The sequence below is a fragment of the Choloepus didactylus genome, chromosome 10 (genome assembly GCF_015220235.1).
Source record: "Choloepus didactylus isolate mChoDid1 chromosome 10, mChoDid1.pri, whole genome shotgun sequence".
In the NCBI taxonomy this organism is placed as follows: Eukaryota; Metazoa; Chordata; class Mammalia; order Pilosa; family Megalonychidae; genus Choloepus; species Choloepus didactylus.
Genome location: NC_051316.1, coordinates 96,361,216 through 96,386,841, shown reverse-complemented (window position 1 = coordinate 96,386,841; position 25,626 = coordinate 96,361,216). Strand labels below are relative to the sequence as shown.

General features: G+C 39.2%; 1 protein-coding gene across 7 annotated transcripts in view; it reads right to left on the bottom strand.

Moving 5' to 3' along the window:
* The window catches only part of MAPKAP1 (MAPK associated protein 1), a 346,539-nt gene that overhangs the window by 30,461 nt on the left and 290,452 nt on the right, over window positions 1–25,626 (bottom strand). For 5 of the 7 annotated variants that reach the window (XM_037798457.1, XM_037798460.1, XM_037798459.1 and 2 more), the window contains one exon: window positions 14,169–14,309. The exons of the other annotated variants lie outside the window; for them this stretch is intronic. In XM_037798457.1, the coding sequence (XP_037654385.1) occupies window positions 14,169–14,309 (141 nt within the window). The remainder of the gene's footprint in view (window positions 1–14,168; window positions 14,310–25,626) is intronic. 7 annotated transcript variants of the gene reach the window in all.

The following is a 25,626-nucleotide window of genomic DNA, read 5'->3' as shown; positions in this document are numbered from 1 at the left end:
GAATTCTTCAACTTAAATGGCCACAAATAGAGTAGTAGTTAATCCATTTATGATGGAATAGAATACAACCATAAAAAATTATACATAAGAAGATTTTTTGGTTTGGAAATATTCTTTTGACACAATATTAAGTAAAAAGGACAAGATTCAATTATGGAAAAAATATTCCTAGAAAAGAGATGGAAAGCATATATTCCAAACTGGTTATAAGTCAACTCTGGTTAGTGGGATTATATTCTTCCTTGGACTTTTCTGTATTTTTCCAAAACAAACAAAAATTTCTCTCAAAATAAAATCAAATGTCATATTAAAAGTCGATTTTTTTTGGTTACTTTAGAATTTAGAATTCAGTACCTTTTCCCAACTTTTAAAACATGGGGATGGGGATATGTTTAATTCTGTAATTGATAATCATGAAAAGTAACCCTAAGGTTCGAGAACACTTCCATCTAGCAGTTCTTAAGAGCCCAAGGGGCTGAGCTGTTGAAAAGGGCTCCGTGAACTGCCTTACACCCCAGGTGGTGCCACTCTCAAAAATGGTGCCCAACGGGGTTCACCTTAACACCTATGGCAGGTGAGGAAGAAGAGAGTATGGGAGTTGTCCCAGAATGGCCAGGGTCAGCCTCTTCCCTCAGAAACAAGGGAGGTCATTTGTCTCCTATACCAGCTCTCCTCCCCTAACCAGTTATTCATAACCATCCATCATGACCTTTTCATGCTCCCACTTCTGACAGCTTCCAGATACAGTGAGTCAAACTTCACTGGAAGCAAACTATCACACCAGCTGCCAAAGGCAGAAAACATTGCCTGATTGCTGTCCTACACCAATGCCAGCATATAAATCCTTTCTTAACAAGACAGCTCAAAATAAACAAAAAATGCAACTGTAATATATACACAACCCTCTGGGGAATCTATTTGTCCAAGGCTTTGGAGTTACCACAAGGAGATTTTTGTCTGTTTTAACTAATTAAAACATTTCCATGGAAGGAAATTAGTACTGTACATCATCTTCACTAACACAGGCCCTATGCTAGGTACTCTTGTGTTATTAAGAAATCACCCATAAAACTCCTAGAAGAAAATGTAGGGAAGCACCTTCAAGATTGTGATAGGCAATGATTTTTCAGACTTTATACCCAGAGTGCAAGAAAGGAAAATGAAAGAGAATTAAATACTTTTGTGCTTCAAAGGACTTTGTCAAGAAAGTGAAAAGGCAGCCTACACAATGGGAAAAATATTTGGAAACCACATATCTGATAAGGGTTTAATATCCAGAATATACAAAGAAATCCTACAACTCAACAATAAAAAGACAAACAACCTAATTTAAAAATGGGCAAAACTCTTTCTCTAAGCCAACCCTGCAGGTAAACTCACTGCCCTCCCCACTACATGGGACATGACTCCCAGGGGTATAAATCTCCCTGGCAATGTGGGACATGACTCGTGGGGATGAGCTTGGCCCTGGCATTGTGGGATTGAGAAAGCCTTCTGGGACCAAAAGGGGGAACAGAAAGGAAACAAAATAAAGTTTCAGTGGCTGAGAGACTTCAAATAGAATTGAAGGTCATTCTGGAGGTTATTCTTATGCATTAAAAGATATTCTTTTTTAGTTTTTAGTGTATTGGAATAGCTAGAAGAAAATACCTGAAACTGCTGAACTGCAACCCAGGAGTCTTGATTCTTGAAGATGATTGTATAACTATATAGCTTATACTGTGTGACCGTATGATTGTGAAAACTTTGCGGCTTCCAATCCCTTTATCCAGTGTATGGACAGATGAGCAGAAAAATGAGAGGAAAAAGTAAATGAATAATAGGGAGGGATGGGGGGTATGGGATGTTTGGGGTATTCTTTTTCCTTTAATTTTTATTCTTACTCTTTTTTTCTGTGGTAATGAAAATGTTCAAAAATTGATTGTGGTGATGAATGCACAACTATATAATGGTACTATGAACAACTGATTGTACACCGTGGATGAGTGTATGGTTTGTGACTATATCTCAAAAAAATTAAATTAAAAAAATAAGTACAAGAAACAAGAATAAATGTTAGTGACTTCTGAATTAAAAAATAGGCAAAAGACTTGAATAGACACTTTTGCAAAAAGGAAATACACGTGGCTAAAAAGCACTTGAAAAGATGTTCAACATCACTAGCTACTAGGAAAATGCAAATCAAAACGACAATGAGATATCATTTCACACCTAATAGAAAGGCCACTATTAAACAAACAGGAAACTACAAGTTTTGGAGGGGGTGTGGAGAAATAGGAACACTTATTCACTGCTGGTGGGAACGTAAAATGGTACAGCCACTGTGGAAGGTGGTTTGGTGATCATTCAGAAATCTAAGTATAGAGTTGCCGTACAATCCGGCAATCCTGCTACTCAGTACATACCCAGAACTGAAATCACGGACAGTTACAGACATTTACACACCGATGTACATAGCAGCATTATTCACAGTTGCCAAGAGATTGAAACAGCCCAAGTGTCCATCAACTGAGGAATGGATAAACAAACTGTGGTATATGCATATGTTGGAATATTATTTAGTTGTAAGAAAGAATGAAGTCCTGATGCATGCAACAACATGGATGAACTTTGAAGACATTATGTTGAGTGAAATAAATCAGACACAAAAGGACAAATTCTGTATGGTCTCACTAATATGATGAGCAAACTCAGAGAGTTAAAATCTAGACTATAGGTTACCAGAAGCTAGAAAGAGGGTAGAGAATGGGCAGATGATGCCTAAGGTGTACAGAATTTTTAATAAGGCTCATTGTAAATGTTTGGAAATGGATAGAGGTGATGGTAGCACAATACTGTAAGTATAATTAACAGTACTGACTGTCATGTGTTGAAAGGGGAAGTCAAAGCTCAAGTATGTTACTAGAAGGAAAGCTAAAGGAATAAACATAGGACTGTATACCACAGTGTAATCTGCTGTGGACGATGACTGTGGTTAATTGTACAAATATAATAAAGTTTTTACATGAAATAGAACAAATGTACATCATTATTACAAGGTGTTAATAATAGGGTGGTATAGGGAAAATACACCTAATGCAAACTATGGACTATAGTTAATAGTAATATTTTAATATTCTTTCATCAAATTTAACAAATGTACCAAACCAATGCTAAGGATCAATAATAGGGGAATATAAGGGGAATGGGTTTTTTTTTTTTTTTTAGGAATAATGAAAAATTTCTAAAATTGATTGTGGTGATGAATGCACAACTCTGTGATTACACAGTAAGCCACTGATTGTACACTTTGGAAAAGTATTACATGGTGTGTGACTATATCTCAATAAAACTGCTTTAAAAAAAGAATTTATAACACTTTGATCAGGAAGGCATTATCCGTCCATTTGATATTTAAAGGGAGTAGTGCAGAGAGGAATGAATGGGGTGTTGGAGTCAGAGTGCTGAATTCAAATCTCAGCTGCTACTGCCTAGCTATGCGACTCTGGACAAGTTACTACAAAACAAAGATGATATTATCTATTTGAGGGGTTGTGGTAAGGGTTAAGTGAAAAAAGGCATGTAAAGTGCTTGGAATAGTGCCTAATACATAGCTAATGACTATTTCTATCACTTCTAATGATTATTATCATGAGTCATACCAAGGGATGTAATACAGTGGTTCAAGACAGACCCAGTGATATGGGTCGGGACTGCGGAGCTAAGACTGCTACAAGAGGGATGTGAACAAGAGAACTGCCCATCCCTAATCTAGGAGGTTAGGGGAATTCTCCCTGGGACCTGTTCTACTATACCATTCCTAGAAGCACCAGGATCCAGCACAACTGTCCAGCTGGGGAATGCCCTCACCTCCATGAATATCTGAAATATCCTCTCGTCACCAAGTATCACTGAGTATACCTCTTCCCTGCAACCTTAAAGGGTTTACGTCAATATCAGGAGGAATGTTTTCATACCAGGTGCTGGGGTAGCATTTGTGCTAGGGAACCTTCATCTTACAAGATCTCTAGGCCATTAATTTGAAGAGTTTGATTTTGCCAGCACATTTCCACTGGTGTTATCCCCAGCAAAGTTACTCCCTGCTCTGTGACTCTAATTTTCCTTCCTTGTAAACTGGGGGTTACAACAGTACCAATTCAAGTAGTGTCATGAGGATGCAATGGCATGTGTGCATAAAAGAGCACAATGCATGGCACATAATAAGAGCTCAATCATTTAATACTAAATTTGCTATTAAAGATGAACACAGAAGGGTGAAATGATGTATTTGCTCAGGGTGAATCAAGTTAGTAAACTGTAAAGCTGGGGTTGAAGCCCAGGTCTGTCTAAGTCTAAGGCATGTTCCGACCCCTCCAGCTGTTTCCTACTGTCCCAGAGAAGAATACGCCTTTCTTAAAAGGCACATCCTCCCCTAAGGCATACATGCTATACCCCTCTAGGAAGCTAAAACACCACTTTGGCAAAAATTAGGGCATTTACAACTTGGCAAATAAATTCATTAACCTCTCCCCTACATGGGACATGACTCCCAGGGAAGTGAATCTCACTGGCGATGCGGGACACGACTCCCACGAATGAGCCTGGTCCTGGAATCGAGGGATAGAAAATGCCTTCTTAATCAAAAGGGGGAAAAGAAAGCTAACAAAATAAGGTTAAAGTGGCTAAGAGATTTCAAATAGAGTCGAGAGGCTATCCTGGAAGTTACTCTTATGTTATGCAAGCTCCAGCTGGACATCCCAAATGGCCACAGTATACAATAGTCCTGAAATACCTAGGGCCCCATTTGAGATTCTATAAAAGTTTCACTCACTAAGTTTCTCTCTCAGAAACTTAAATCCACCAGAGTGTTCCTATACCAGACAAGTCCTAAAACCCAGAGGCAATAGCCTCTTTAAGAACAACAATCAGATGCAGCCCCATTGCACCATAATGTCGACACCCCTTTTCAATATGAACAAGTTAGGGTGGTCACTGCCTAGACATCCCTGAAGATTGAGAAAGTGATTAAACAAGAGGAAGGAGTAGCAACAGACAAGATAAGATTTAACAATATCTAGAAGGAAATAACTGAAATGGTGGAATGGTAACCCACAACAACAACAACAACAAAATTAGGGCATTTAACATTCCATGCCTCAGTGTATTTCCTGAGTTACTGTTTTTTTGTTCAGATATCAGGAGCTGCAGTTCATTAATCAATTTCCTACAACTTTGAATCTAAGACTATAAAAGTGCCACTGTTGCTAAATCCTGGAGTAGCTTTTTATACAATTCTACAATCCTCTCAACTTCAGGTTACCAAGAGCCTATGAAAGCCCGGAAAAGCCCTCAGGAGTGCCACTGAACAACTCTTCCCTAGAGTGGATTTTGTTGAATATATGCAACCAATCGATAGCATCCACGGAGCAGTCAGGGAAGTCTTTGAAACTTGTCTGAATTTACACATAGGATCAGATGCACAGGCTGTTCAGGCTTAATGAGACCTCAGAGATAACCTAGTCTGGGGTTTTCATCCTCCAGATGAAGAAATTGAGTCTCAGGGTCGGGACATGACTCGTCTAATGTCACCCATTAATGACAGATCTGTGGCCATAATTCACCTTCTCTCACTATCAGGCCAGAGCTTAAAAAGACCAGCTCTCCTGCCTTGTTATATACGTTTATATGTTTATATAGTAGGTATATTCTTACACTGATTAAATGCATTACAGCACACAAAACAGTGCTTCCAGCAATATCTTAGGGGCCTAAAATAGACAAAATCATATTTGGGATCATAACTAAAATGAAACCTGGTAGAGCCTTACTTTCCTGAGATTAAGTGGGGTATTGGGCCTCAGGATCACTGGTTCCATTCAAGGGGTTAACCATCTGTAACTGTTTGGGAACCACAGCTAAAAGCTGCCAATTCCAATGGGTGGGCAGTAACAGAGTCAGTAACAAGTCTCAGTGTACTTGACTAGAACCTCATCTTTGGAATGCAAACTAAAGGGTGGCCTGAACACAAATGAGATCATGAATGTAAATCAGCACTCAGCACAGTGCTTGGCATAAGGTTGGAGGCTCGCTACATGAAAGCTGTGCTGTTAAAATCTCAGTAATATTTGCCTTGGGTGAGGTCTAATTCTCTTCTGTAGGGAAGGTAGGTATAGGGAGGTACTGGGGCAGTTAGGTTCCCAAACTAAATAGTACCTCAGTAAATGAATGCCTCAGGTGGGCTTACAATGACAGGAAGCAGTAATGCTGTCTCCTAAGAGAATTCATAATGTTGTTTATAGAGAGTGGAAAAATTGAGATCTTCCCCATGTTCAGGCCCTGGCACACTGTTGGGGCTCAAGTGCCAAGGATGAGAAAGCAATAAGAGTACAGAACCTTGGAGGAACTCTCATGTATTGTACTCCCATTAATTCCATTATACCAGTGGTTTTCAATTTTTATTCTTTCCCAGCTACCTGAGGAATCTGACACATTGTCATTAGTAACCTGGGATCACTAGGCACGAATTCTCAAAAAGGTGGATCTAGGAGCAGGGAATTAGGAGGAGGTATGCAGCTAGAAAAAGCTCCTAGAGTTTCTGACATTCCCAGCCTGGGGATTTTCCCTCAACCCAATCACTACATTAAACATTAATGTGGTAAAGGAATTGTCTGGAGTCAGTCCTGATAGTAAATATTTGTCTTGCTATCTCACAATTTCATTAATATTTGTTAAAATATATTACAAGTTTTGGTTCAGAAAATGTCACAATAGGGACAAAACAATCATTTCATATCAGAATTGTCATCCTCAAATTGCTGAATGGACCCAGGGATATTCAAGTCAAGTCTCCTCATGATCATTTTGTATCTCTGAGCAGAGAAGGTTCTTTTTTTTTTTTAGTATTCATTTTATTGAGATATAGTCACATACCACACAGTCATACAAAACAAATTGTACATTTGATTGTTCACAGTACCATCAGACAGTTGTACATTCATCACCCAAATCAATCCCTGACACCTTCATTACCACACACACAAAAATAACAAGAATAGTAATTAAAGTGAAAAAGAGCAATTAAAATAAAAAAGAACACTGGGTGCCTTTGTCTGTTCGTTTGTTTGTTTCCTTCCCCCATTTTTCTATTCATCCATCCATAAACTAGACAAAGGGGAGTGTGGTCCTTATGGCTTTCCCAATTCCATTGTCACCCTTCATAAGCTACATTTTTTTTTTTTATTAAATTCAGTTTTATTGAAATACATTCACACACCATACAATCATCCATGGTATACAATCCACTGTCCACAGTATGATAACATAGTTATGCGTTCATCACCACAATCTATCTTTGAACATTTTCCTTACATCAGAAAGAACGAGAACAAGAATAAAAAATAAAAGTGAAAAAAAACACCCAAATCATCCCCCCATCCCACCCCATTTGTCCTTTAGTTTTTATCCCCATTCCTCCACTCATCCATACACTAGATAAAGGGGGTGTGATCCACAAGGTCTTCACAATCACACTGTCACCCCCTGTAATCTACATTATTATATAATTGTCTTCAGGAGTCCAGACTGCTGGGTTGGAGTTTGGTAGTTTCAGGTATTTACTTCCACATAAGCTACATTTTTATACAACCGTCTTCAAAATTCATGGGTTCTGGGTTGCAGTTTGACAGTTTCAGGTATCTACTGCCAGCTACCCCAATTCATTAGAACCGAAAATGGGTTGTCTATATTGTGCGTAAGAGTGCCCACCAGAGTGACCTCTCAGCTCCTTTTGGAATCTCTCTGCCACTGAAGCTTATTTCATTTCCTTTCATTTCCCCCTTTTGGTCAAGAAGATGTTCTCCATCCCACGATGCCGGGTCTACATTCCTCCCCGGGAGTCATATTCCATGTTGCCAGGGAGATTCACTCCCCTGGGTGTCTGATCCCACGTAGGGGGGAGGGCAGTGATTTCACCTTTCAAGTTGGCTTAGCTAGAGAGACAGGGTCACATCTGAGCAACAAAGAGGCATTCGGGAGGAGGCTCTTAGGCACAATTATAGGGAGGCCTGGCCTCTCCTTTGCAGCAACAGTGAGAAGGTTATTTCTTATTATTCAATAAGAAAATGAAATGGAAAGGTGGAAGGAATATCAGTCTACTTCCTCAGAATATGCATTTCCATACTACATAATTACTTGAACTATACTCCATAGATACCCCAATGAAAAATAACAAGTGCAAGTTTTTTACTCATACACTATACAGAACTACTCTTACTGTCAGAGTGACCCTGAGATATGATATGGTCCAGGCCACAGTTGCTTGTTTTCACTAAGTAAGTCTTGTGTTGTTAATGTTTCTTAACTTTGCATACTGTATGTTAAAAAATAATGCTGTAATAAAGTCTTCCCTCAAGTGCTTGCTTGTAGTTATTGGCTAGTTAAATAACAACTGCAAAGATAAAGCAGAGAAGACAATAGATGGCACATGTGTGGCCTCTCTTCATGATCAGGCCTGGGGCAGACATTTTTAATCAATACAGATTTTCTTTATGCTGCCCTCAGATGCAGTTTGAGATGCTGTCTCAGCATAATGTTTTGAGCAGCCACTACAACTTGATTGGAGTAGGTTTATGTGATGAAACCTCTTTGCCTTCTTTATCACATAAAGAGAACCTGTTTGCCTTCATCACATATCTGATTCATCACATCAGATAAAATATGTGGTATTGTATTACCTTGATACTCTTGTTAATTACCATAATCACAGGTATTATGATTGTACATATTAGATTGTTTCAGTAAAGAGATAATGGTGGTGGGTGATAAATGTACAACTATATGATGGTACTGTGAACAGCTGATTGTGCACTGTGGATGACTTTATGGTATGTGAATATATCTCAATAAAATGGAATTAAAAAAAAAGGATAATGGTGGTAACCATGAAAACTTTTGGTGGAGTTCATTTTCTAATGTATACTTTCAGAATATATCCTACACAGAATTATATTAGGTTATATATGCAATTATGACACAGATAGAATTCATGGTATATTATGTATTCAGTAAAATATCCTTTCAATGACATGGAGACAGACTATATTGACAAATCAGTACATTTGGTACAGGTATCAAAGGACTTCTCAGCCTGAAACTCTGTGTTTGGAAAACCAGGCTGACCTGCCCAAGACAGTAAAATAAGCCTTGGACAAAGAAATAAGGAGTAAGAAAGTCCTTTGAATACTGTGAGGTATCCTTTCCCAAATGTCACAATTAAAGGGAGATTCTAAGCCAGCAGGTCTGGGATGAGGCCAGGGACTTGGAGACTCTGAAATGTGGTCAAGGTTGGAATACTGCTTTAAGGCATTATATAAATGTGAGGCATTACTATGGTGATGTTCTGGCCTTCTCTGCAGGCCCCTTGGCTGGTGCATCATAATTTAGCTTCTGCCAGCCAGCCAACAAATACTTATTTGATGGTTTACTATGGGCTTCTTAGGTCATGGCTGGCAATTAGCCAAAGTTTAACTAAATTTAAACTTTTAGTTTCAATTTTTCACAAACCAACTCCAATTGATTGTAGGGACTGCTCATAGGGTTGTGTTGGAAAGGATTCTGAGGTCAGATCTAGACCCAAAGGAAAGCTGGTCAGAGACAGATTAACAATGTCAAAAAGGAACAGGAGGTGAAGGTAAGCATGCATGATACATTTACATAGGATCTCCAAATGCTAGGGTAGGGAGGAGATTGAGGGACGTGCAGAATTTTTAGAACTGGCCAACTACAAGTAAGCACTTCCCTTGTAAAGGCAAGTTATTAATGGCTGAGGCATCTGTGGCACGATGGAAAGTATGGGATTGGGTTTAAATCCCAGTTCTGTTCCTGGGACTGGATATCCCACTGTATATTCTGATGGCTGAGGGGCAGGGAAAGGGAGTTAATATTTGTTAAGTATTTAATAAGCACTAAGTGAACACTAAGTGCTTTATATACATCACAATATCTCATTAACTCCTCCAAACCTCAGTGTTCTCACTCATGAAAAGGGAAAGTCAAAAATAATGTGCTACACAGAGTACCGTAATAAAGATGAAAAGTTCTTTGTATACTGTAAATTGTATAGACTATGGAGGATTAGCACCATGATGATATGCACCCAAGGCATAATATAGTAGTTTGGTGCTGAACAGTCTCAGAAAGTTTTGGGTTCTGATCCCAGCTTCCCGACTTACCCTCTCATGTACCAGCACCTATTTAATAATAGTGCTATGATTATAGGAAACAATGCATGCAAAGAAAGTTATCAGCAAAGTGCCATAGTAAGCACTTAATAAATAACTTTTTAAAAATTATAATTATTTTTATGAATATTATTTTAACAGATCAGATCTTTGCCATAGGTTTCATTAATAGAAATTACTAAAGTTTTTCAATCATAGAAAAGTCTGGTGGAAAGTGGGTTTAAATTTGGGACTTATAGACAGAAGTTTGACTTTCCCAGACTTTCTCAGAAACAAACGCAGAGGACAAAATTGGAACTTTGGCCTTTACTACCCCATCGTAAGACATGCAGCTGTAATTCCACTGCAGAGCTTGGGATTCCAACCCTCTGCTGCGTGCTCTTATGTACCACTAACTCAAAGAGTGAACAGGTAGTTTTCTGTGGAATCAGCAGGGCTGCTGGGTAAATGCCATACACAGACACTTACCACTTAGAAGAACTTGCCACTGGGGGCAAGTGAAATCTCTGCTTCTGACTGACACAGGATGGACGAGTGGAGGAGACCATCCATCAAGTGTCAGAAAAGATCTGAAGCACCTGGCTAGTCAGCTGAAATAAAATAAATTATTTACTGATCTCAGAATCCAGCTGCTCACTTGAATGCTCATAAAAGGTGTTCTGTTTGCTGCCCTGCACTGTGTGGTAGATTCAGTTTCAGAAGGAAAGAATTTCTGGATTGGTGTGTGCAGGGTTTTTTTTTTTTTTGGTTGCTATTGTTAGAATGAAGAGGCATTTCCCACTTTGCAAGGAGGGAGAGTGGGTCTGAAGCTACTTACTTGATTTCCTCTAAGTGGGAAGGAAAGATGAGCATTCAAAACTCATGGGCAGTTTATCTGATTGTCACAAAATTCCTTAGGACAAATCAATGAAGTTTCTGCTTATAATGCTAAAGACTGAACTTGGATTCATTTATACAAACATTCCAATAACATCTGCCTGTTTTAGAAGTTCCTCAGAGCTGTGACTCTCTACCAGAGGGCACTGTATGTGCCACTAGAAGCACTCCAGAGATGACTAGATCTGGCCTCCTGTTGCCCCACCTCAGAATCATTGCTCCAGGAAGAGAAACTTGCATCCCTGTCGTCATTTATTTCTTCCTGACAAATCTCGATTGTGGTTACAGTGAAACTCTGCCAGGAAGGCCACCATCTAATCTGAGTGATCTGGTTAAATGCTTTGCAGATGGTGGACTAGGAGACAAAGAAACAGGCGAAATAAATAATAATGATGATAACAACTATACTAACATAAGCTACCATTTAGAATATAGTATCTATGGGCCAGACGCTTTTCAAACAATCTTGAAAGGCAAACATTATAATCCTCATTTTATAAATGACAAAAACCAAGATGGAAAGGTAAGGGGTTTGTCCCAGGTGACACTGCAGGTAAGTGGTAAAGCTGGAATTCAAAACCAGTCCTGTATGATTCCAGAAGTTGGGCTCTTTCTACAGATCCTTTTGTGGACTTTTTCCTTTGAATGAATGTACAAGTCAGAATCTTATGAATTAAAGTTTCATTTTTAAAAAGGCTTTGGAAACAATGGGAGAAGTTCATGATCTTGCCTTTTTTCCCAAGGCACTGCTTTTTTTCACTTGGGCAAATAAGCAGTGATGGATTTGCTGATTATGCTCACCTGGGAAAAGTCCCGCCTTGGACCTCTGACTTGCTTGGAATCCAGCCACTTATCCTGCTTCTTAAAAGTAGGCCCGCTCAGAAAAAGCAGACTACTTGTGTTACTGGGAAAAGCAGGCAAATACCAAATAGATGTCTGTGTAGCATTTTTATTTTAGAAAACTTTTTACTGAAAATATAATATACACACAGAAAATCTACAAATCGTAAGACTATAGATAACTTGATGAATTTTCCACAAAGTCAATATACCATGTAATCAGTACCCAGATCAAGAAAAAGAACGTAGATCAATAAAAGTGTCCCAGAAGCCCCCCTCCAGCCACTACTGCTTCATCACTCCTTGTTTACTCACTATCTTTACTTTTTATACAACAGATAATTTTTGCTTGTTTTTCACTGTTATATGAATGGAATCTTACAGTACATACTTTTTGGGTCTGGTCTCTTTTACAGCCGCCTTATTATTTTTATTTCCAAGAGAGACACCAGGAAAAGCATCCCTAGGAAAAACAACACTGAGCAATTTTATATTTTAAGCATCAATATTAAAGATGCAATTTTTACCATTTTAGATGTTTAGTGTGCTTTGTGAGGGGAGAGGAATGGAGCTGGGTGCTAATTTATCATTTAGTCTGCTGGAAGCAGCTAACATTTACTGAGCACTTGCTATGTGCCAAGGGCCTTTCTAAGTATTCTGCAAGTGTTGTGACATTTTATCCTTACAATTAGCTTATGTATGAGATAGGGATGATTATAATCTTCATTTTACAAATGAGGAAACTGAGGCTCTGAATCATTTCCCCATGGTGACAGAGCTAGTAAATGAGCCAAGGTTTGAAACCAGGATTCTAGTTCCTTGGCCTAGCCTCTAAGTGCTTCACTATATTGCCTCTTCACTATTAACTCCCATTTACTGAATGCTTATTGCCAACTGTCAGACTCTGTGCTAAGTGCTTTACATATAGTATCTAACTTGTTTCCCACTGTAAGAATTCTAAGAAGTTGATACTACTGATATTCCCATTTAAACAGGATGAAATAGAGGCTCAGAAAGATTAATAACATTTGACTCTTAAAGTTATACAGCTGATTATTGGTGGAGCCACAATTTAAACTAATTGTGATTCCAATGCCCATCTCTTAATTACAAAGCTGTACTATCAATATATTTCAAGCACCTGTCAGTAAAGTTGGGCAAGAATATTTGAAATTTTCAAGGTTTACTGCACATTAGCCAGATTCAGACTAATGCCAATATTAGAAAATATTTTATTACTAGAAAAACACAAGCATTTGCAAGAAATATAAAATTAGTGAGTATCAGGATTAGAATTCAAAGTTCCTCCTTTTATACACCAGATAAATGAGACCCAGGAAGGGGTTGCATGGCAGAGGTCAGTGGCACAGCCAGGGTGGTTCTATTCCCTGACTGAGCCAGCCTGGAATCCCTGCCTACTCCCTACCCCTGCCACCTGGGAGATCCTTGATTAGGGTGCTCAGAGCAACTGACCCCACCACAACCAGATGTGTAAGCTTGGGCATGAGATATCACCTCTTTGTACTTCATTTACTCTGTCAGTTAGACAGGGACAGTGAAAATACCTACCTCCCAGGTAGTTAAATATTGAATAGTTCATGTAAAGCACTTTAGCACAGTGCCTAATACATGGTAGATACCCCATAAATGGTAGCCATTAAGATGATGATGATGGTGATGTATGTTGACTACCACAACACTTTCTCTACTCCTATTAGGTTTAAGTCAAAACAGAAATTCAGCACTTAATTGGGACAAACTGACCCTAAATATTAGTTGAAAACAGGTTAGTCCCAGATTATCTGGTGAGAATCCAAATATAATTCCTGAGATCATAAAAAAGCTTCTTCCATAATGGCATAAATGAAGGAATAAGCAATTAGTTCACTGAGTAGGAAAAGGCAACTAGCAATGTTAAGATAAGCAGTTCAAAGGATAGCATGTAAGAGAATTATGGAATGAAAAGAATTACAGAACTGCACAGAAGTCAATCAGTTTGAAAAGAGTCTCAAGTTAGTTTTATTTCCAATCTCCTGCTTCATAAAAAAGAAGGCAAGACAGAGCACTCAGGTGGAAAAAATGATGTGCTTTAAATTTCATTGTTTAAACATTTTCTCTGAAAAAAAAATTACTTTTAGTTATTCAGGTCACATAAAAGTCGTATGTTTTCTTTCCCTATTTCTGCGTTGACTACTGATACGAAGAGTTCAGTTTATCATCTGTTCACACACTTACCTAACTGTACGTCGGTTGTGAATCGTAGTCTGTGGATCATGCTGACTTTGAATGACTTGTAATGGTGGCTGCTAAGCATATCCTGTACTGTAGCTATGTCAATTTGCGAATCCTCCTCTAAAACCCCGTCTGCCCTTGAACCTGGAGAGGAAAAGGCACTTTAACACATAAAGATACATGAGGCTTGGCAAATGGTGTCTGCTTAAAATGCTTTGGGATAAATTAAAATAACATGGACTATTTAATTTGGAGAAGAAAAGGCTGAGTGATGACTTAATAATGCCATTCCAGTAAACAGAGAATGGTAACATATTAATCATTCAACAATTAATTCCACAAACACCGCCTATTCTATGGCAGGCCCTTCGCCGGGCAGCAGGGATGTAGAAGGATGGAAAAATGCCTGCTCGCCAGAAGTTCTCGGTCTCCACAAGAGTAAGTCACATGTTGCTGCAAAGGAGAGGCCAGGCCTCCCTATAATTGTGCCTAAGAGCCTCCTCCCGAATGCCTCTTTGTTGCTCAGATGTGGCCCTCTCTCTCTAGCTAAGCCAACCTGAAAGATGAAATCACTGCCCTCCCCCCTACGTGGGATCAGACACCCAGGGGAGTGAATCTCCCTGGCAACGTGGAATATGACTCCTGGGGAGGAATGTAGACCCAGCATCATGGGATGGAGAACATCTTCTTGACCAAAAGGGGGATGTGAAAGAAAATGAAATAAGCTTCAGTGGCAGAGAGATTCCAAAAGGAGCCGAGAGGTCACTCTGGTGGGCACTCTTACACACAATTTAGACAACTCTTTTTAGGTTCTAAAGAATTGGGGTAGCTGGTGGTAGATACCTGAAACTATCAAACTACAACCCAGAACCCATGAATCTCGAAGACAATTGTATAAAAATGTAGCTTATTGGGGTGACAATGGGATTGGGAAAGCCATAAGGACCACACTCCCCTTTGTCTAGTTTATGGATGGATGAGTAGAAAAATAGGGGAAGGAAACAAACAAACAGACAAAGGCACCCAGTGTTCTTTTTTACTTTAATTGCTCTTTTTCACTCTAATTATTATTCCTGTTATTTTTGTGTGTGTGCTAATGAAGGTGTCAGAGATTGATTTAGGTGATGAATGTACAACTATGTAATGGTGCTGTGAACAATCGAATGTATGATTCGTTTTGTATGACTGCATGGTGTGTGAATATATCTCAATAAAATGAAAATTTAAAAAAAAAGAGTAAGTCACAAGAAAATAAGCGGTAATCCTTCTTTTCTGTTTTTCTAATAATTAGTTTTCAGGTCATAAAAGTAATACGTGCTTTTTGGAGAATCCCTGCCCTTTCCACGACTCTCAAACTGTCTGTTTAAATAGCTTCCCATCCTGCGCGCCACAGCCTCCACTTTGGTTCAGGTGCAAGCCTGCTTGTATTTAGATGGCTATGACAGTTTCTCACTGGCCTTCCAGCTGCCAGGCTCCCTCTGCAGTCCAGCTGCCCTTCTTAATTCATCTTCTAACATTCATTCATTCATTCATTCACTAATCAAATGTTTAGTGAGAGCCTTGTGCATGCTAATTACTCTTACATGTGATATTGGGGACAAATAGGACTGGTACTCAAAAATCTTTCCTGGCTTCCCACAGCCTGCTGAATGAATCACACTTTTTTCAGCCAAGTAATCAAGGCAGCCCATAATCTGGCTGAAACATCTTTCCAGTCTTACTTGTCACTTCTCACATATACCTTATTTCAGTTCCTCCCAAACTCCTCAGATTGCACAAAGGCCCAGGTTTTTCTACTTCTGAGCCTTTGCTTACGTGGTACCCTTGGCCAAGAATACCCCTTACACTGCACCTGTCAAAATCCCACCCAGGATAGCTCAAACCCCATAGCATGTGGCTTATACTTGACTCCGGAGTCAGCGAGACCAGGGCTTAACACCCAGCTCTTCCTTTAACTCTGTGATCTTGGGCAAGTGCTTTTTCTACCTCTCTGAACTCTACTTTATGCCATTCACAGAATGTCAAAATGTATGTGAAGAAACTTAACACAAAATAGGTTCAATAAATAGCAGCCATGATTATTTTTATTCCACTATCATAGAAGATCAAATTCAGCTATATAATGAATTTTTGTGGTGCTCTGTCCTAATTTGGAGGCTTTGTGAGGGTCAGTGAAGTTTCCTATTCATCTCTATAATTGTTTTTTTGCAAGCAGTACCATATTTGCCATTGGCATGCTCTCATTAGATTTTACTAAATAAAGAACAAAATAATAGCTAATATGTATGAGTGCTTACTACGTGTCAGACATGGTACACTATTGCATTGAGGCCTCAAGACAACCCCAGAGGTCCTACACTTCTCCATATTATACAGATGAGTAATCTAAAGTTTTGGGAGGCTAAGTTAAATGCCTAAGGTCACACTAGGTGAAGTTAAAATATCTCTTGGCCCCCTGCATTTGAAATGTGGTCTTCTGAAGGTCCATTAGTTAGTGGGAGGGATATGGGAAGGGAGCAGTGTGGGCCAGAAAAAAGCACCTGAGTAGCAATGACCAACCAGAACAGGGTTGACCACTCTTGCATTGAGCAATGAGAGATGATTCCATAGGGAAGGCTAGAGAGAGGTCCTTGGCACAGAGTTGGAGGCATGGAAAACTCTAGATTTGGGTATACAATTGGAAAATTCTGTTACATAACTGGTAACCTGGCAATCACACTCTTTTCCTTTCCACAGTTATTGCTTACAGTGCAGGATTTTAAGATGAAGTTGGTTTCTGATGCTTTCACAAGTAGCTCATTTATTAGGAATTGTGTATTCTAATTCCAAATACTATATTTATTCCCAACTTGGACCATTGTAGCACCAACAATAATGCTTTTTCCTTCATAAGGATGCGGCCTCACTCTTAATGGGCCATTCAGTGAAGGCTTCCAGCAGAGTTACATCATAGAGTGTTTTGCATATGTTGTCCCTCTGACCAGGTCATCCTTTTCCTCATTTCACTCCCTCCTGGTCTTCTCCTTATTCTTCCTGACCTCAACTCAAGTGATACCCCAGATCCCCGAATCTAGTTCAGATCCTTCTGTTACCTCCTCTTACTGCACCCTGCATATTTACTTCAGAACACTTATCACAGATAGTAATTATCTGTCTCTTCTACTAGACTATAATACCCCCCAGGATAGCAGGGATAGTAACTGCTTTATTCACCACCATAGACCAGAGCTTGCTAGTGCTATTGTGCAAGGTATAAAGCAGGAGTTCAATAACAATTTACTGGATGAATACTAGGTGTCAAGGTCACAGAAAGGTGAGGATCAGAGAGGCTGAGTAACTTAACCAACATCAGTCTGCTAGCATGTTGCAGAGTTGCACTCAGTGTCTGCAAAGGCCACTGGGATAATCCTGTTTCCTTTCCTTGGAACACCTGTGAAATCTGACAGAGATGCCGTGATCACGATCAGCACAATTTCCTTGGTAATGTTCGTATCCCAAACCAAGAAGCTGGCTAGGATTTAAGAGTTTAAAATAATCATTCACTTGCCCTAATCTACATTAGCACTGAAACATAGTTGCCAAAATGTGTTTATTTCTATTTTAGAACCTTTAAACATGAGAATTATGGAGAATTTTGGTAAAATATTAAGCTCCTTTAATGTTTTAAAGATCATTTAAAGCTATCTTTTCTGAGAAAATGCCGTCAGATATAACTTACTTCTGAGTTTAAGAACTTTGTTTGCTTTAGTAATTAGTGGTTTCTAACTACTGCAGGTATTTGAGTTGAAAAGAGTAACAGCTCATTAAGCTAAAATGCCAGTTACTAAAAAAAAAAAAAAAAAAACCCACACACTTAAGACTTTCACATTTTATGATGTTGGATTAAAACCAATTTAAAAATTACTATAACGTGACATATAATTTTTTACTGAGCAATTTCAATGCCAGCTGCTAATAAAGCATCTTTGCTGTAAATGATAATTCAGATGCTTTTAGATAAAGTGGTACATAAATATGGCTGGAAATTGATTTAACTTCTTACAGAAGCTACTGAAGAATGACATATTTTGTTTAATACACCAGCTAATGTAGTCCTAAAAGCTCAAACAAGTGCCAGTTTTCACTCTTAAATTTGCTATGGGAGATTAATGAAAACTTTATATTTTGCTGAAATGTTAATAATGGGCAGATGAGATGACAGGATTTTAGTAGAGGTCTTAAAGCTATGGAATAACCAGTAAGACTTGTCAATTTCCTTATTTCCAGCTCATACAGCTGGAGCTGGCTCAACATACTAATGCTTCTTGCATTGACCTTCTACTCTCTGACAGTGTAAATTTATATCCCATTTGAGAATTTAAGTTCCCACTGATACTTGGGTGAGTTCTGAGTCCTGCCCTAGCTGACAAGGAGTGTGTTTACTTTTACGATCAGAAAGGAAACAGTCTCTGTGGGAGTAGAGAAGGAACAGTCTGGCATTTGCATCCAATACATGCTGCTCACTCTAAAGAAGGTATCTACTGAATGGGAACAATGTCTGGTCTTAGAATTCCATGACCATTTCTCAAAATAGGCCCGGGGTGTTGTGGCTTGGTGGGAGCATGTTTATGTGTACAGATTAGTCACCCATGCAACCCACAACCACTTCTCTCCCTATGCTAGCACTGTGCTAGACTAGGGGAGGGGGAGGACCTTGGTGAGGATAAGGCAGGTTTCCTGATCTTCAGGAGCTTACAAACTAGCTATAGAACACAAGAAAAACTGTACAGGACAGAAAGACGTGCCTAATAAATGGTGCAAGCAACACACACATCTAAAGACAAACATCTGAAGCAAAACATTACACCAAAAGCATGTTTTTGAACCAGAAATTTTCTATATGGCTTTGCATGTACAGCATTCCTGTTTTTTTCCTTCTGGAAAGGGGTGAACCCAAGCATACATGACAGATGCTTGGCACTGTACAATTTGCATATAAAAATTATTACTGTACTATCAATTCCACATAAAAAAAAAACAATTCTGTTCAAGAGAAAAGAGTTTTATCTATTCAAAGTAAAAAATAGAAAACCATAATGTATTAAAAACAAACGTAAAACAAAACAAAACAAAAAAAACACCCATTACCCAAACTGTTAATTTAATTGAAATATAACCCCCCTTTTTTTTATTATTAAATTAGCAATTAAAAAGGTCACAAGCAATTAATTGAAACAAAAGCCACACTGGTTCATCCACCTTAATGCTGAACCGAGTCTCCTTGCGAATGACAAGATAAATTGTAATGGTGCCTTCAAAGACTTCACAATACATTTTGTCAAAGTCGGGAGTGTTAATGTCTCTATGTACCATGGATTACCATAATATATTGTGTCAAAATGCACGAGCTGCAATAACTCAAAGATGTATTGTGATAGATCAAATTTTTGAGTTGAGCCTAACAGTGACTTAAGCATCAGAGTTCAAATGGACTGACAAGGCTCTGCAAGGATGACAGAGAGTACACTAACTAGGTGGAAAAGTTTGGGCAACATGCAGAAAATGCAAGAGAGGAAGAGCTTAACTGTCTAGAGTAAGAAATCAGGAAGGAGGGAATGAGAATGAGGTTTGGCATCTTGGGTGAAGAATGGCAAAACCAGGCCAGGACAGGAGGGGGCAAAAGGAAGAACATAGTAAGGAAGGAGACAGGTGGAGTCTAGGGCCTAGAGCAGAGAAAGCAGAGGCAGCACTATGAGGCAGCCAGGAGCTGGAAAGTGGCCTTGGGGCTTAATAACACTAGAAAGAACATGGAATATAGAGTCCAGAGATGTATATTCAAATCCTAACTCTGACTTCAAGGATCAAGAGTGGGTCAAAACCTTGCCCAAAATTCCACTGTTAGGAAAAGGCAGAGCTGAGACCGGATGTAAAGGCCTGTGAAGTCCAAGTTCTTTTTACTGCTCCCTCCTCCCAAGTAGTGCTGATGAAAGCTGTTTCTTCCCTACCAACCTGTGGCAGAGTGAGCAATGTACCCCAGAAAATCCATTTCTTAATCTTAATCCATTTCTGTGGGTGTGAAACCACTGTAAATAGGACCTTTGAAGATGTTATATGAAGCTAAGATGTGGCCAAGTGAATCAGGATGGGTCTTAATCCAATTACTGGAGGTCTTATAAAAAGAAAGCCACAGGAAAGAGCCAGAAGCTGGAAAAGGAGAGGACATCGCCATGTGACAGGAAAGCCAAGGAACCCAAGTCTTCTAGCCTCTGAAACCATGACACAATACATTTCTGTTGTTTAAACCAATTCATTGTGTGGCATTTGTGAAAGCAGCTAAGAAACTAAGACACCACCTCACCACATTCTTACATGCAATGGCAAAGTAAGATACCAACTTGTATAAACTGTAAATTCTAAATCAGCAGTTCTCAAAGTGTGGTCCAGGAACCATGGGGGTCCATAACATCAATATAATTTTCATAGCAATAACAATAAAATATTATTTGTCTTTTTCACTCCTATTCTCTTACAAGTACAGAGTACTAAAAGTTTTGATATGATTCAGATTCCATTATTGCAACTAACCTACCATTTGAGTTTTGGTATATTAACAAAGAAGAATAGCCCAAATTATCTGAAAAGGCTATTGAAATTCTCCTCCCTTTTCCAATAACATATCTGTGCAAGGCCAAATTCTCTTCATTTACTTCAACCAGAACACCATGTTGCAACAGATGGCATGCAGAAGCAGATATGAGCATCAGGTATTGACTATGAAGTCAGATATTACAGAGATTTGCAAAAATGTAAAACAGTGCCATTCTTGTGACACTCATTTTTTAGAAAATATGGTTGCCATAAAAATTTATTTGCTAACATATACTGAGTTTATTATTACATTTTCAACAAATTACCCAATATCTTTAAATTTCTCAGTTTTTATTTCTAATACAATCAATAGATACAACCCACATAAACAAAAGCTCCTACGCGTCCTCAATTTTTAAGAATATAAAGAAGTCCTAAGACCAAGGTTGAGAACTGCTGCCTTTGTTGATTGTTATGCCATATATTCATTGTCCCTGGATGTCCATTTGGACAATTATGAAAAGACACGAAAGTATAGTTAACACTATGTATGTGTGTTACATACATGATGATGAACATATATGGAAAGCTTGTATATACATTATAAAAGTTAAATGTTTGCTGTCAGGTGATCAGATCAAGGCTAATCATAACACATACTATTTTATAATGTGTTTTCATATAGGTGATTTCATTGGAATTGAGGTGTCATACTTAGAGGTGCATGATTTTTAAACAAATGGGCACTAGTAATTAAACCCATGATCAGTGAACTTTCTCTATGCTATTGGTAGATTTCATGTATTCACAGATACAAACTGTATAGGTCTTTTAAGTTTCATTTATGGTTTGATGAGTCTTTGACCAAGTCTAAAATAATTTAGTTTAAGTTAAGACAATTTCAGTTTCCCTTCTCCAAAAAGACTTATGCCAACTCTAGAACTCAACCAGAAGACCAGTGGTCTTGGTTATATCCTCACCATTAAATTCTCTGTAACATGACCCTGATGACTATTCCTTCCAAGCCAGCAAATAGTCATCAAGTACCAACCATATGCCCAGTACTATGCTAATGCTTCAGGAATAGAGGATGATGCCAGGATTCCCAGATGACAGGAAGGGTGACAGGCAAGCAATCCACAGAAGGAATAGTATGGGAAAAAATACGAAGTCTACAAAGTATGAGCACATACAGAGAGAACAGCAAGTGCTTGCATTTGGTTGGAGCAAAGGGTATATGAAGGGGTGTAGAGGAATGGTGGGGGACGTGGGACAGGGGAGAGGCTCTTCAAAAGCAGGAGCAACACCCAGCTCAGTATTTGGCACCAATAAATTACTGCTGTGCAAATAACTTACTAAATGAAGAGTAAATAAACCACCTCCTGCCCCACTGTATCTCAAAGCCTTATCACTACTCCCTACACAGAACAACAATTGCTTCAGTCAAACTGAACTTTGCTCAGGCTATACCATCTGGCCAGAATGCCCTTTCCACTCTTTAAAATCTACATACTTCAAGGTCTAATTCTAATGGAACCTTCCCTGATTCCTTTCCTGAAACCTTACAGCACTTTGTTGATCTCTTACACTAACAATATATGTAGGATGCGTGAGCTCCTTGAGGGCAGGAACATTCCACCCTACCTAGCACACTGTCTCTATAACACAGAAGGTGTTCAATAAATACTGTTGGAGGAATGAATGAAGTTTGATGCAATGCAGGCTAAATATAGCAGTACCTGAGGTTCCTATACCATCTCTTGCATTTACCTAGGTACTTGCAGAACCTAACACACCACTCCTGGTTTTCCCTTCAGACTCCCTGGGAACATCGAGGACAGAGATCCTGCTTTAATAACAATAACTACAATAGCAGTTTACATTTACTGAGTGCTTACTATATGAAAGACATTATGCTTAGCAATTAAATATATTACTCATTTAATTTTCTCAGTGTCCATTTATAGGTGAGAAAAATGAGACTCAAAATGTCATCCTGCTAGCATAGTCATGCAGCAAGAATAAGCTGGGGATAGGAATTAAACCCAGGTCTGTCTAATCCCAAAACTGTGCCCTTAACCACCATATAATCTCTTGGATAAAGATACTCCTTGGATGGATTGGGAGTGTACAAATTCATGGGACGAAACAGTGTATAAGGAGAATCCAATCATGACTGGCCTTGCCAGAACAAATGGGTTTAGGAATCAGGGATAGAATCTAATCCTCAGGGCTGGATGGGTGAGTCATGGAGAAAACTATCTCCTTCCCTTAGTTTTCTGCATCCATCACATTGTTTTCCCCCAAAGTACTTTTAAGTTCCCAAAACCTTATAAACCCAAAGCTTCTCTTCTGTTAAACACTTCTCCTTGGCTATTACTTATTTGTGCCGGTCTCTTAAAAACAATCAATACATGATTCACTATAATACATACACACACATACATGCACCCATCTCTGCAGTAATCTCTTCATAGCCATCAAGATCACACAGTAGGATATACCCTTCACAGAATCTGCCATGCTATAACCAGTGTAGGGATCCTTGCTGTCAGTGCCTAATTGATTAAACTCTTGGAGCCAAAGCCAGTCAGGCTGGACAACTTTCCACAGGGAGATTTCAGACCCTCAGTAAATCAGGATAATCTTGTTTTATGAGGTGATCAAAAAGAAATGGTTTCAGCTTTGCAGAATTTCTAAAAAGAGCAGATCATGAAAGGGAGGTCTTTAAGACTCTATTCTAGACCCTGCCCGTCCCTCAGTCTCATCTTTCAGCACTCTCTCCCTTGCTCATCTATAATCCCTTTATCTGTCCGTCAGTTTCTTCGTTCATTCATTCATTCTCAAACATTCCAAGTTGCTTCTCCTCTCAGGCCTTCAAACGAGCAGTCCTGTGGCTTGGAACACTGTTCTCTTTCTCATTATCTAACTCCTTTTATTCTTCAGTTCTCTTCTACAAGGAAGCCTTCTTCAACTCCTCTCACCAGCTCTGGCCCACTGCTATATACTCTTTTACATCCTTTGTAGCACTTATCACAATTGTGGCCTCCTTGATGTGGGGCTGTTTATCTTCTTTATCTTCTTTACCACCCCAGCACAGTGGCTGGCCCAGAGGAGGGCTCCTATCAATATTTGGGGAATGAATGAATAAATGATTCTGTGACTAAAGAGAAGCCAATCACCCTTCAGAGGATGATGTATGACCATTCAAGTATCTGGATTATAGGTTCATTACAGCTTTGCTTGAAAGTTAGGTTGATGACAGAATTCCCATCACTTCCTTTTCCTCCAATGTGTTCTCATCACTGTTCAAAGGAGGGGAAAAGAAACAAGGGTCTTCAGAGGAGCCCGGGCATTTAAAGCAATTTATATGGCAAAATACCTAAAAATTAAAACATTTGATCAACACTGAGGTGCCCCTCCCCCTGGCCCTGAAGGCAGGGAATAAGGCCATGCAAGTTGGAAGAACCCTACCTCCCATCTAGAGTCACTGCAGAAAAATCATGTGACTGATGCATTATCAAACCATTAGTCAGGGGCTACAGGGCAGATTCTGGAGCCAAGAAGCTACCAGAGGGATGCAAATCCTCGTGCCCTCACTTAGAGCTCAGACAGGGTTTGTGGCTCGTCAAACATGTTTCCTTACTGCTCTAATGTACTAGTGTACCGCTTAATGAAAGTTCTTAATTGTAATTCAATTAATTACATACACAGAGTCCCCAATTACATTTTCCAATAAGACATTGGCTGTGATACAGGGTCTAAATGCACTTAACCAATTTTAATATATTAAGACCAATTTCCCTTGAATACTAATTACTACCTCATGATAAAATGAAAAGGGGAGAATTTTCGAGAAAGAGGGAAAGTGAAAAACGCAATTCAAGTGGAATTTTTCAGCCCACATAGTACAATCCAGGCACTCATTACTAAAGAAGTAGGTGTGGAGAAGGCACAAGTTTGCTTCTAGTATAGGTCAGCACAGGATTTTACTCCAGGTATCACCTACTCTTGGTGCTGGCCTGGGCTCAAAGGGACCCATAGAAGTCTAAGACGCTAAAAGGAAAACAGGAATAATGGGGAGATAAGGCAATCAATCGCACACATGGCCCATTTCATTACAACCAGACAGCAGGAGACAGACACACATGTAGCCATGTACATGTATGCTTTCACTGGGGACAATGTTTCTATCTCACTTAAATTTTGTAAGAGTGCAGCAAACAGTAGATGCAATATCTACTTGGAAAAAACCCTTATCCTTACAAAAATTTCCTTACAGTGACTACAGCCCCACACCCTAGCTTTCAGCAGTAAATCAACCTAAAATACAAGCCATTTTTATTTGTAAACAGTTTATTTGCATGATCACATTTTTTTTTTGTTATTTAAAAACTGCTGTTGTGGTATAATAAAAAAGGTTTAAAGCCCTGGCATTTTAAATCGTATGACGGAAATTGTAGAGATTAGTTATCTGTAACTGAAGAAGGCAAAGCCTCCAGAAGCAGAATGCAGCCACCAGGGAGTCTCCAGGGCTAGCAACAGGCACAAACAGGGAAGAGGAATCAGCCTATTATAAACATGGTTTACAAAGAGGATCTGGAAACACACTAGGATAAAGCAAACATTCATTCTCTTTCTATAGTTGCTTTTTCCCTTTCTCCCTTTTTATTCGGTGGTGGTGATAGTGGTGAAGCCAAAGTAGCACCGTCACACAGACACAAACCCATACAAAAGATGCTCACCCAATCCCCAATTTTTCTTTAAAAGTGATCATGTAGTTGCCCCTTGGAGCTCTTAGTGAAAGGCCTGGTGGTATCGGGGACTCAGGGGGTTCACTCCACTAGGGGAATGAGCCAGGCCCCACTACAGGCACTGGAATGCAGGAGACTCA